Source organism: Anas platyrhynchos, chromosome 1, assembly GCF_047663525.1.
Source record: "Anas platyrhynchos isolate ZD024472 breed Pekin duck chromosome 1, IASCAAS_PekinDuck_T2T, whole genome shotgun sequence".
Classification (NCBI taxonomy): Eukaryota; Metazoa; Chordata; class Aves; order Anseriformes; family Anatidae; genus Anas; species Anas platyrhynchos.
In genome coordinates, this window is record NC_092587.1 from 43378541 (window position 1) to 43392734 (window position 14194).

At 36.9% G+C, this 14194-nt stretch overlaps 1 protein-coding gene across 18 annotated transcripts in view; it reads right to left on the bottom strand.

The window, feature by feature from the left end:
• Positions 1–14194, bottom strand: part of ATF7IP (activating transcription factor 7 interacting protein) — a 103466-nt gene that overhangs the window by 14029 nt on the left and 75243 nt on the right. For 7 of the 18 annotated variants that reach the window (XM_027453457.3, XM_027453471.3, XM_021267272.4 and 4 more), the window contains one exon: positions 405–13605. The exons of 7 other annotated variants lie outside the window; for them this stretch is intronic. In XM_027453457.3, the coding sequence (XP_027309258.3) occupies positions 12076–13605 (1530 nt within the window). In that variant the 3' untranslated portion in view covers positions 405–12075. Of the gene's footprint in view, positions 1–404; positions 13606–14194 lie in introns of those variants that run through there. 4 more of the 18 variants (XM_072035742.1, XM_027453444.3, XM_072035737.1 and 1 more) reach the window with 2 other exon arrangements.

The window sequence follows — 14194 nt, forward strand, 5'->3', positions numbered from 1 at the left end:
AGCATGACACTGGACTTCCAGACATGCATGAACAACCTTCACGTTTATGTCAAAAACTGAAATAAGAGAATACGTTTTTCAGCTCCTACTATTAGACTTCAGAAGGCTTTTTGGTAGAAAGTGGTAACACATAAATGTCTTGTCATTCTGGTCTACTGTGAGTTTTCAGCTTTCTCCAAACACAGGCAAGTCAGGAACACCCGAACCTGCTTCAGCTGATCTCAGCAGAAGAGCATGATGATGCAACCATGACACGTTTTCATCACACTAGTGAAACAGTAAAAAACATTTCATGAGAACCCAAAACATGTCTTATGCCTTATTTCACATGCCTAGCAAGTCTGAATAGCAAGTCAGTGGCCTAGAGTATCAAATAAACAGTAACTGGAACAAAACAACCAAAGTAATATTAAGTGATTTGTATTTATTTCAGGAACATATTTATAAAACAAACTAAATTTTTGTAACAAGCAAACAAAACCACAACCAACAAAACTGTAACCTCCAAAGCCCCCTTTTCTCATTTTTCAGAAATGAAGCAGTCTCCAAACTGACCAGAAGTGGCACAAGAAAACTATTTACAACAGCCACTGGGTAGTTTCTAATAATCAACAGAAAACTTGAAATTTTACATTGGGATTTAAAATAAATGTGAAGACTGCCTTCCATCCATTGTAACAGCTTACGTATGTTAATGTATATGCCCTCACATCCAAAATGCTGTCATGCACACTTACGTTTTGCACCAGTTTACCCAGAGCTGACATCATAACTTTGTGCAACCAGGGAGTAGCAATACAGGGACCTAAACCATCCAGTCAACCACAACTGTCCCTGACTACCTTGAATCTTTTTCTGCTTTCATGTGCCAGCCAGAAGTGCAACAATTTTACATAAAGCAACATGACAAATACAATCACATACACATCATGAAAATAAGAGTGCAAATTCTCTGTGCCTGCTGTCAGGATACCAAAGAGTGTGAGACCAATGCTGACCACATTCCCATCTGAGCTTCCAGTTATAAGGGAAGAACAAACATTTAACAAAGTGTAGAAGAGTTGTTGATACAAATAAGTGGGTATACATGTATGCAGGCATCACGTAAACAAAACAAAACAAAACACAAAACAAAACTGAAAAAGCAATTAATCACAGAGATGTCTTGGGCCCCATCTGTCCCAAAGGCACAAACATGGTTTTCATACTTTTAAAATGAAAATAGAAATTAACTATTACTAGCATTTATGTCTATTTAAGAGCTGATTTTGTATGATCTGCACAAATCTATTGCAGTTTCTTCTGCTTAGGTTTGAATTACTTCTTATATGTTTATTTCTGCAGTATTTATTTTTTTTTGCAGTGAGTAAAAGAAAGCACACATTATGAAAAACATTAACAAAAAATAAATATAATCTTTGTTTAAAACATATTCCTCTAACAGTTTCTAAATTATTATTTGGGGGGTGGGGGGGTTGATTGAGAAAATCATCTCCTTTGGGAAATGTCACATTTTAAAGATAAATGTGACAAAAATTTTAGAAGATAGCAAGAGAAATACAAGACTTCATCTCTTCCCAACTTCCTAATTCTAATATAGTCACATCTTTATTCTTCACCTGGTCAGTGAACTTCCATTTTGCAATAAGATACTTTGCATAAAAACAACGTGTCCTGTAACTGAATGTTTCATGCTTCAGTCTAATGTATACAAGCCCAAGCAGATTCATGCAAATTGGAGCTGAAAAGCAAAACACACAGAAACATAGCATGTCCTGAGTTGAAAGGGACCCATGAGGATTGAATCCAACTCCTGGTTCTGCACAGGACCACCCAAAAATCAGACCACATGTCCAAGAGCATTGTACAAACACTTCTTGAACTCTATCAGGCTTGGTGCCATGACTGGACAGCCTGTCCCAGTGCCTAATCACCTTCTCAGTGAATAACTTTTCTCTAACCCCTCACCTGACCCTCCCCTGTCCCAGCTCCATGCCGTTCCCTCAGGTCCTGTTGCTGTCCCCAGAGAGCAGAGCTCAGCGCCTGCCCCTCCGCTTCCCTCGTGAGGGAGCTGCAGGCCGCCATGAGGCCTCCCCTCAGCCTGCTCTGCTCGGGGCTGAACAAACCAAGGGGCCTCAGCCATTCCTCACGCATCTTGCCCTCTACACCCTTCACCATCTTTGCTGCTCTATCCTTTAGACACATTCTAATACTTTTATATCCTTATATTGTGGCACCCCAAACTACACACGGTACTCAAGGTGAGGCCGCACCAGCACAGAGCAGGACAATCCCTTCCCTTGACCAGATCGGCAGTGCTGTGCCTGATGCACCCCAGGATACAATTGGCCCTGTTGGCTGCCAAAGGACACTGCTGACTTGTATCCAACTTGTTATCCACTAGAACACCCCGATCTCTTTCTGTGGGACCACTCCTCAGCCTCTCCTGCCCCAGCAGTCTGTGCATACAGCCACAGTTGCCCCACTCCAAGGGCAGCATCTAGCACTTGCTCTAGTTAAAATTCAAGTGGTTGGTGATTGTCCAGCTCTCTCATTTGTCAAGATCTCTCTGCAAGTCCTCTCTACCCTCAATGGAGTCAACAGCTCCTCCTGATTTAGCAATACGCAAACTTACTTAGTATACCTTCAAGTCCTGCATACAAGTCATTTATAAGAACATCAAAATGAACCAGCCCTAAAATGGAGCCCTTGGGCCAACCTGATGCAACCCCATCTGCTATAACCCTTTGAGCCCAACCATTCACCCGCTGCATTATGCATCATTTATCTAACTGTATGCTGGACATTTCATCCAGAAGGATACTGTGAGAAACTGTTTAAAATGCTTTGCTGAAATCCAAAGAGATTACATCAACTGGCTTCCCTTGGTCAACTAGATGAGTAACCTTGTCATAAAAGGAAATTAAGCTCACGTAAGGTGAAATGTGTGAAGAAGACTGCAAGGTATGATGAAAAGCAGAAACAAAGGTGAAAAAAAGAAGCAAAAGGAAGAAAAAATACAGGAAAAGATAATTACAAGCCAAAGAGCAGCTGAGCATGCACTAGTCCAAGTCAGAAGGACTATGCGACTGTTCTGTACTGTGACTTCACTCATTCAGTGTTGTGCACTTTTCCCTCAAAAAGCCAGCCAAGAAGAAGGAATCATACATTTACAATCTCAAGGTCTTTTGAAGTGTATTATTTAAAGAAAATCTTGTCAAATTCAACATCCCTGCCCTAGCTTCTTTAGTTCACAAGGTTGTTACCTCTAACACCTGCAGCATTTAACAATACATATAACTACCTTGGGCTTTGATTGCATGGCAAATGCCCCAGGCAAGCATCTAATTTGGGAGGTGTGGAGGAAAAGTATTTTAGTACCAAGCCGCTCTTCCACATAACTTGTGAAAAGAGCAACTTAAAGACTTTTGGTTTTGCCCCTCTTCTCAAGAGTAAATTTTCATTCCTTTCAAATATGTGAGTGAAACCTCCTAAGTCCTGAACCAGAGGCTAAGTTGTAGGCTTCTCTCAATATTACTTAATCAGTTAGGCTTAAAACTGCTTTATGGTGCCTATGGAAGATAAGATAATGAAAACCATGTATCAAATGAATACAATTTTCAGATTTGTACATTTTTCTTTCTTACGTTTACAATAGAAATAGGCATTTCTAAATGTTCTAGTAGCTACAAAACTTATGATGAAAAGTGATCTATTGCACTAATTTTTCAGAGCAAGACTTTGTCTTTTTAATATGAAAATAAACAGGAGACATTTAAATTTTTGCATAAAAATTATATACAGTACTTAAACTACAATTTATGGTTATCTACAAAAAATTGGTAAAAGTGACTTATACTCAGAATTTCATGCATTTTCCACTGCATATACTATTGCAACAAATCATCTCGCTCCTTCCAAATTCCAACTACAAAAATCTTTTTAACAATTAAAGAAAGTACTGAGAAATAGATGTACTGACAAATAACACACAATTATGGGAAGAAGTGCTAGAGAAAAAATATAATACAACTTTCCTTGAGAAAGAAAAGAACTATACATTCTAGACAGTGGCTTTCAAGAATCACTGCTGTGTGAATACTACACAAATTTAAACAGAGGTATACAAGAAAAGAGGTCTTAGAGGAAATCAAAACCATGGAACTTTCTGAAGACACAAAAAGAGAACAGGGTCACCTGAATTTGAAACTTTCACAAATTTGCCAATTTGTGAGTGGCTATGAAGTCACCATTTTTACTGTAAAACCAATGTAAATTCTATATAATCAAAAACTTTTTCTGTTTGTCTTGAAGACTTTCATTACACCCCGTATATCATTGACAGTAATATCAGGAAATACTTGAGTTTATAGAAAACAAATAAATGAAAATCAGAAAGGAATCAGTCTCGCAATTAAATGATGGTCTGTCTCTGGTGTTTAAGGGATTCTGAAGCATCTGCCTCTGGAAAACTAGGGACATTGACTCAGGCATCTTATGTACTCTAAGGGACATAACTAATGACATTGACTTGGTACGCCTTATGTACCATGCTCAGTTTTTCCACGTGCTGAGACCAATTTCTACTGTCGTAAAATATGTTATAGTGGGAGAAAGAATATCAACTTTTTCAGACTGCACTGCTGCAAATTAGGTTGATTAATTTGCAATTTTGAAAGGAAAAAAAAGAGGAAAAAAAAAGTTACTCCAATTCCATGAAGAAAACAAATACAAAGAAGGAGACTGAATTTAAAGACCAAAGAACATATGGTAGATGATGTTGAGAAAAGAACAGAGTATTTTTTCATCATAACTACAATTGTGAAATTTGACCCCCCCCAAAAAAAAGTGGTTAGAACATTATAGCATATATGTCAATGACAAACTACTGAAGAAAACTGTGAAAGAAATCTCTAGAATATAAAGCAAACAGAAAATGTTATCTGTTACATCATTTTATATAACGACACTCATACACACACAAGCATGCACATATATTTTACCACATGAAATACCAAAAGGTAACCGTTAGCATTTTGAAGAAAGTTTTGAATACACTCTTCTCTATTCAAGTATGATATTTGTGATTCAAAAAAACTAAATTTTGGTATTATATAACGCCACGGTTCAGTTCATCACATTGAAGTAACCACACTATTAATTGTAATGCCACCTGCTTTTCATAACAGAACAATTAAGTAAGTAAAAGTGGAAAAAATGGAGAAAAAATATCAAACCAAACCAACAACAACAACAACAAAAAAACACACCAAAAACCAGTGAAAAATCAAAATTAATTCCAGGGTAGTAATGATCAAAACTCTGAAGATTATTTGTGGCACACTGACACAGTGCAGACAATTTTATTATTAATAGCTTCTACATTATCAAAACAGAAAAAAAAAAAGAAAGGGTTTGTAAAGAGACATTCCATGAAGCATCACACCACCAGTCATACATGACGCACCAAGGCGTTATATAATAGCAAAATCAATCTGAAATTATGGGGAATGATGTTAAAAGTATGTTCTGGGATTGGCATGTGCGTGGGGGTGATCCTGTGTCCGCATGGGAAAGTACAAAGCCTGTATTTTGTTTTTTGTCATCCATATACAAAACTACAGATTTCAAGCACAAGCAAGAATATGCGAAAATCATTTTTTTAGTACATATTTAAGTATACTTCCATCACAGACTGCTTCAAACTTATCACTCCGTAACAGTTATCAATTCCATTGCAGTTAACTCCCACACAATTGAAATAATTATTCCAGCCTTGCAAAGCTGTCATGAAAATTTATTTGATCGGGCACCAAATGCATTCATCATCTCTTACCACAATTAAAACATAAATTATAATGCAATAAAGCTAGTAGTTTACCTAGTTTGCATTTTGCACAAACAAAATTTCACAGGGCTGCAATATTGTTTTGATAGTGTGTAATACCTATCTCAGCATTTTATGTATTCCATTTACCAGACCATTCCCCCTTACCCTTATTCAGTATTGTGCAACACTTTCTACAGAACAATGCAAGCATTCAAAAAATGAGTAGCCAGTCTTAGTAACCCTTATGTATTATATACCCTCTCACTTATTTGTTGCAAAGAATAGACATTAGCTCTGCTACTCACATCAGTAAGAAACATAAATCAAGAAACATATATGAAAAGTTGATTGCTAGAAAGGCTGTTTTTAGGCACTAGCAAATGTAATTCCAACTAAATCTATGAAGGAACACTTGACACAATGCTTAGAAGGATTTCTGTACTGCTATGATTTTGTTTTTCTTTAATCAAACAGTTAAAAGGGTATATAAACACATACATGCATACATGCACACACACACACACACACAGCCCTCTTTACTGGCTCTTACTCTAGTAAGGTGAAACATCTACCTTCTTTCTCCAAATCCCACTGAAATATACTACTAATCAGTAAAAGGATTAATGAAGCCATTAATTAAGCCATTATATAATAATAAAGCCATTAATTCAGATTAATGAAGCCTATTACTTGTGTCTGTTGTAATGAGTATTTATTAAAAAACCTCTAGATTTTTTTGGTCCAAACTGACAAATTGAAGCCTATAAAACACAAGCACATGTACTTAAAGCTGTTCTTAGTAGCTGGGGGCTGGTTTAAGTAACAGAGATAGTCTCAGGGAAAGACAACCCACTGTAAAAAAATGAGTTTAAAAATCATCCAAAGAATTCTCAACAGGACATCACATAGCTGAAATTGGGTAGCTGTTGTAAGGAAAAAAAATCAAGTGAACCCATTCTTGAATGACCTTTGCTAACACCTTTACAATGTAGAATTCAAATTAGTTTCAGGTAAAGGTTTCACCTTACAGATGAGAGCTAGGTGCATTTTTTAAACAGCACAAACATAACCTCGGGGTCAGAGACAAAAATCAAGTATCCCATTTTACATATATAATTATGCACATTTATTTTCAGTGACAAAGCCATGAAATGCCAGGAAACATTTTCATCAATAACGCTTCAACAATATAGAATTAATAGCTGCATATACGTTTTAAGGTGATATGTCCACTTTGTTCACATTGTTTCCCCAACAGACACTCACAAAGTTCGTTACACATTGCAAATGAAAGGAAAAAAGTTATAAATGTACTTTATTAACATTGTATCAGGTAAACTTCCAATAGTCAGCAAAATGGCTTAAATTAAACGGTAGACAACCAAACAAATCAAGGCATGTCAGAAACAATGGGAAATGGATTGGACACTGGTGTTTTTTTTTTTTAAACCTAACATTAGCTGAAAAGGTGAAATGCACAGATGAAATTTAGACCGTTTTGCTCCATAAGAGGATAAGGTGCACCCAGAGTGAGGAACAAGGAAGAAAAGACTATTTGCCTGACTTAGTGGTACAGCAAATATAACATACTCATTCTTGAATAGGCTGATTTTATGTCAGCCAGTTTTAACATATCCAACCCCATTCAAGTTTGCTCACTGTTATTTTACGCCACAATGTAATAAATCACTTTCATAGATTCCCTCAGTATGCCATGTATATATTTATATATTATATTATATATATATATATAATTCCTGTATCTGTAACTGGGATTCATAATAAAATACTTTAAAAACATTATAAAGACTTGTTATATAACTAAATTTCTGTAACAATAGTGTGTACTGTAATACATTAAAAGTGCTCATCATGTGTTTAGAAATGCAGTTCTGGGACCTGAGGCATTGGAATGGCCATCAGCAAAATGACTGTGACTGAATAGCATGCTTTAAATTTCTGTGCAAACAGGAAAAAATTGAAGTTCAGAGACTATGACAAACACAGCAGACGCCCCCTCCTACATCCCTGGGACCATCCCTTTTGGAGCAAGTAGCAGTGGAGGGCTGAAGAAGGAGAAGTAGAAGTAGAGCAAAACCTTACATCCAAGCTGCTTACTGATAACTTTGACTATACCAACCCAGACAGTGTTCAACTACTGAAAAGCTGCATGGTTCTGGAGGATAACCAGAGATGTACCAGACTAAAACCACAAAGCTAAGAAAGCTTTCTGCTTCAAAACCTTGTTCCAATGCCTTCAGATATTTGACATTCTGCACAACTGAGCTCTTCCATGGGCACAGGAAAAGTGCGTACAGTGAAGAACATTTACCTTTTTCATCTCCCACACTGTAGATCACAGTATCTTACAGTGGGGATGAATTACTTACATAGCAATAAGAAAAAAAACTTATACTGTCAGATACTACACTAACTTCATAAAAATAAAAATTAGGGTACTCCTTGAAGCAACCAACAGCAGAGATTTCCAAATTTACAACAAAAACAACACAGAAAACACAAGTTCACACACACACACTGAAGCTTCATTATGAAAATGAGATGATCAACTAATAACATTTATTATTATAGGTCACTGTCATTTCCCTGTTTTCAGAATCAGCTCCAACATAGAAAATGGAATTTAATCACTGACATGGCAGGAAAACAAAACAAAACAAATTCAGTTGACTTGGTAAAGGCTAAATGCTTTTTTTTTTTTTGCAACTGAAATGGAAAATGAATTTTACAAGACAATCTAATTAGAAAAATTCAAGAGTGACACATGATAAATTTATTTCAATGTGTTATTTGCTATATTAATTTTTTAAAGGGAATTTAAAATTATGACTAACAATTCTATACTAAGATTTGAACCAATGGTGCCTTAAAAATCACAACAAACTGTACTTAACCTGTTGGTTCACTAACATGCTCTACCATGTAATGGAAATATAATGGAAAGGAAACAAAAAATAATGAAATTAGTTATCGTGCTGTTTGAGAGTCTCTGCTGAGACTGCCACTGAGGAGTCCAGTTCATGGCAATTGTGACAGATTTCATGAACACAGCATGTAACCTGTACTGTAATAAATGGGACTGACTTAAAATTTTCTCAGAAAAGAATAAGAGTGCAAAAGGAGAGGGGTGATGTGGGGGGAGACCACTTCCCCCATATTACTGCACACGTGGGCAAAGCTGACTTTACAGAAGCAGCCAAACACCTGCTCTGTTTGCCTACTTCAGCTTTTCTAGAGAGGAAATACATGTAGGGAAGATCCATTTAATACCTGAAGTGGGAGGAGGCGTAGGGAAGATTTTTCACTTGCAGAAGGCTAGAAATATATTCTACTAATTAAAATTCATTCTACTAAGCTTTCCACCAATATTTAACGACTCCAGCCCTTTCAAAGCAATCCTATTTCCAGCCCAAACCAGGAATGCTTTTTCTCAGTTTGAAAAATTTTACTCTCATATGAAAATAAAAACATAGTAGTACTGCAGTCAGTAGCTTTGAAGTATCAGGTTCAAGCTGAAGGTAGTAAGAAGACTCTGTATACAGTTGGTGTCAGTAAAATTACGATTTAACAAATGAGAAGCTAAAAATTCTTAATTATCATCCAATAGAATGGAAGTCAAATTAGAAGCCAAATGGTATTTTAGAAGAATCAGAGACATGCCCAGATTTGCCACAATAGTCCTTTTTTTTTTCTTTTTTTTTTTTTCCTCCAGTTTGAATTACCCACTAGATTTGTGTTAAGGAATTAAACTATTAGCAATATGCTGTTACAGTTAATTACACAGATGCAATTAGGACCAGAGCAGGGCATGTGGTCAGTATGACCATAATAGTATGCAGCAAAAGGGAACAAAAACTAAATGATCTCCTGGCAACATACTTTTCTTGATTCTGCAGGATAAATGTTCAACTCTGTTATGCCAGAACAGGGAACTATCTCTAGACAACAGGAAATTTCTATGCCAGAGAAAATAATACGTTTCCATCTCGGTGAAAGTTTGGAGCAAATCTTTTCAAACAAAAAATGAAATTTTCCAGTCAAGTTGAATTATGAATTCTACGAAGCCCTAGAATTTGGAAACCTACGTTATGCTAGAAAATCTTAGAATAAGGTACTGCACAGTTCTCCTGTACTGTGAGCACAGTTTGCCCTTTGTTTTTGTCAATTTTTATTTCTAGTCACTAGAAAAGGATTGCTTTGCCATTTCTGTTTGATTTATTATATGCTTGATAAAATAATTCTGGATGTGTGATTACCTTCCTATAGTCAATGATGTCACAAACTGATGCTGCAACTAAGCAAGCGTAGGACTGTGTGGCAGAAGTAATTTTTGTATTAGAATTATACCTAATCAACTTGCTTGTTCATTTATAACAGCAGCAAATAAAACTGACTGTAAACATAAAATAAATACATAAGATGTATATAGAAATCTCAAAACCTCTTAATCTTTAATGAGATCACGCAGAAAGTTGAACACTCCACACTGCTCTTATGCTGCAGAAAACTGATCAACTAACTATAACTGATCTACCCGAGGCCACAAAGATAATCACCATCAGCCAAGATTAAGATTGCTAAGGCCAGGCATCAGCTTGATGTTTGTTCAGATTATGACAAAATGCTAAATCACATTCTGTATTTGAAAGTCTTTTTCAGCAAGGAAATTCTGCAAAGAATTAAGAATTTTTCATGGCAAATTTATGATTTCAGCTGGAATATTTCTCTAGTTTGTTCTACTACTGAGCAACATAAACACTTCCAGTTGAGTCCTTAATGTGATAAACTATGTTCGCACACATACACAAAAGTATGTATGCATGCATTTCAAAAGGATGAAGCCATTCTTATTTTATTCAGCTAATATACTGGAAAGCAGTTTTAAATGCTATGCTGTTTCTTCTTCCAACCTAGACCATGATTTGATGGCCAAATTTTCATTTTTATAGTAATATTTCTCTATTTGTCAGAATCTGTAATGAAAAATTATGGCATAGAAAAGGAAAGACAAACCATGAGTCAAGTCAGGTTCTCTACTATGGCTCATTAAAAATGAACTATGACTAGCCTTCCTGGTTTGTAATTTTTTTCATTAAAGAACCTTTTTAAAATAAAATTTCATTTCTCAGACGTAATTCATATCCACTTTCTGTGAGGATTTCTGACCTGTCAAAACCCTCCTATGCAAAATGTAATGATAGGATCAGTTTATTAGAGTGACTAATGAACTAATCTAAAGTTAAAACTAAATGGAGTGTTTTGATAGCGTTTGGTGGGGAAAACCAGGACGTGCTTCTTGAGAGAGAGTTCTGATGGACTGTCATATTATACTCACAAAGACTATACCGCAAAGGCAGTGTGAAAGGTAATGGAAGAAAGTGGAAGGTGAGAGGGAAATACAAAATACACCTCTCATAAGATAAGCACACACAGAGACAACACTTCAATTCTAATTACTGGCCATTTAAGCAATAAACTTGTTCTCAACTCTTTTGAGAACATTTTCCTCATTTCATGCACAACTGAAGAGATATCAATTTTAGCATAATTTGTATCAAATAGTGCTTTTGGAGATCAGAACGACTGAAATCTTAGCCAGAAATCTGAAAGAGGAAAACAAAGGCCCTGCAACAGAAATCTGTAGCTCACAGGTGAAATACATTTTAAATGTTTAAAACAACAACAACAAAAACAGCACAATCCTCTGGCAACAACTTGAACAAAGAGTGACAGTGGTCAAGCAATTCCAGGTGTTTTCATGCAGGTGTATCTATTTGTAGTGTATCTCTGTCTGTTTCATTCAGCTTGTACATTTCTCTTTGATTTCCAGTTATCAAGTATTTGATTTGTAAGATGCTACAGTAGTGCCAGCAGGCACAGACTGATGTAATAAATACACTCTTCACAAAATATAAAAGCCATGCACTTTAGTGTAGAAAGCATAGCTCTTCAGCTCAGTGGAAATCAATATCCCCTTCTTTTTTTTTTTTTTTAATATCTCCGCTCAGCCACTTAAAAGTCCCAGCTGCCACAGAATGTCATACAAACTCCAAGCCCTGCTCTGTTTTAAGTTTCTGTTGCATAGCTCCCTTCAGGAGTGTGAACAGGATACTTCTTGCTAAACTAGACCACAAGAAATTTCCTTAGTAGACCAAGTGAAAAAACAAATTTGATAATTTTTTCATTTTAGTAACTCATTCAAAATCAGTTCCATTACAGAAGCATCAAGTCATTGGTTCTTGTTTTATCACACGTTTTATAAAGACAGGATCATTACAACAGCCTTGAAGGGGACTGTCAGTTAGGTTCACACTGTCTATGTTCGTTGGGAGAAACACCTTGGAAGAACTGTGGTTCAACAGGATGGGGCTTTTAGATTTGTGAGTTGTATGTCCCTTAGGGACTAAAGTCACAGAACTATTGCCAGGTATCACCCCAGATTTCTTAGGAAATAAAATTTTGCCTCGTTCTACAACAACACGCTTTATAGAAGAGGTGGAGGCACCAGACAGTGATTCTTTTATGACTTCATTTGGGATCTTGCTATATAGGTAACTGGGGGCGTTATTCTCCATTATATCTGACCAAGCCCTGTAGCGAACTTCTGCAGCTCCCCAGTAGTGTCTAATAGCAGACTCCGAGCGATGGCCCGTCACTGCCATTATTTCTCTAGGCCCCAGTCCTGCTTCACACAGTAGCTGGATGGTGGTAGTTCGGAGCGAATGATTGGTATATCGCTGGGAGAGCCTGGCTGCCACACTTATCCTGGGCATCATCGTACCTAAGTAGTTCACACCCATTGGTTCTCTTTTGTACCATACTGGCTGTTCTTGCATTTGCTCTGATGTTAGCTTTAAAGGATGCAGGTAAAAGGCAGGGGGCTCCGGAGGCAACTTAGACAAATAAAGCTCCAAGGATAAAACAGGACAGTTTGGGTCCCCTGGCATATCATACATTTTACCCATTTTATGAGGATCTTCTCCATTTTTTCCTTTGCCAGGATACCTAAACATGGCATATCGACGCCCATTCTTGTCTTTCTCAACAACAAAAGCATCTGGAGCCAGATCTCTTAAAATTTCCCTCCCTCGTTTGGCAAAATGCAACTGCAAATCAAACCACACCTTGTTGACGAGTGCCAGGGGACTGTGCAATCCCAGCACACCAGACTGTTTAATTTTACGCAAGTCCTCAGCAGCTATAGGAGGATGGTGGTGAGTCTCATCCTTTCCCTGCATGCGCAGCATCTTCAGCACGCTCACAAATACCATGTTTGCACTAGCAAACTCTTTGTCCTTCATTAAGCAAATCTGACGATTATACGGTGGCATTTTGAGATGCCGGTTTAAGCCAGCACGCATTGACTTGTAGCTTGCCACACTGTAGGTATTTCCATCATGATTCCTTATCGTGTAATAGAACTCTCTTAGAATATCATTGAGTTCACTTACTGGGACCAATTCAAAGCTAGGATCCTTGCCATTTTTGGCCAGCCACTGTTTTAATAGGTTAGCTGCCCAGCCAGTCTGCTTGTGGGTGTTTTTGATGCTCTTAGCATCTTCTTCCTCTTCCTCCAAGCCAAAGAGGACATCCTCGGGGAAGTTAAAATTCCTCTGTGCTGCTTCTATCGCTTCTTTATTTTCTGATGAGGTCTCTTCATGTTTCAACTGCTTTTCGAAACAATTGATCAAAGTTGTACCATCAAATATGCCACAGGTATACGGCACACAGCGAACTACTTTTTGTTCTGAGAGCTGTGAAGTGCGGAGTAATACATAACATTTTGGATCTTACATAACAAAAAGCAGGTGGCATTAACTGGATTTTTCAAATGACATGGCACGTCAGTTTCATACCTCACTAGCCAATTAAAATGCATCTGGTCCTTCTTTATTAACCATGGCATTACACATGCTTTAACTGGTTTGATTGAAAGCAAACCTACAAACATACACTATAACAAAAGGCTGAAAACCAGAAAGCATCCTGTGTCTATCAGTTCCCTCCTCCTTGCTCCTTCCATTGCTAAATACCATTATCACACACAATCTTTTTTTCCAAAATCTTTTCCAGGTTTCAGGCTCTACCAAAGAAGAAAAATTTCAAAATATGCATCTTATACTGAAAATTAGATCTTAAAGCCATGAATCTGTCAACCATTCTGATACTTAATTTCCTACATATCAAACACTGATAATTTTTTATAGCTATAATCCACAGGTATCTTTTAAAAATGACAACCATTCTTTATTAAACAATTTAATTAAAAGGTTCAGTAAGGCATGACTTATGATCTATAATACTGGTCATCTCTGTCAGACTATTTCTGCAACAAATGAAAAA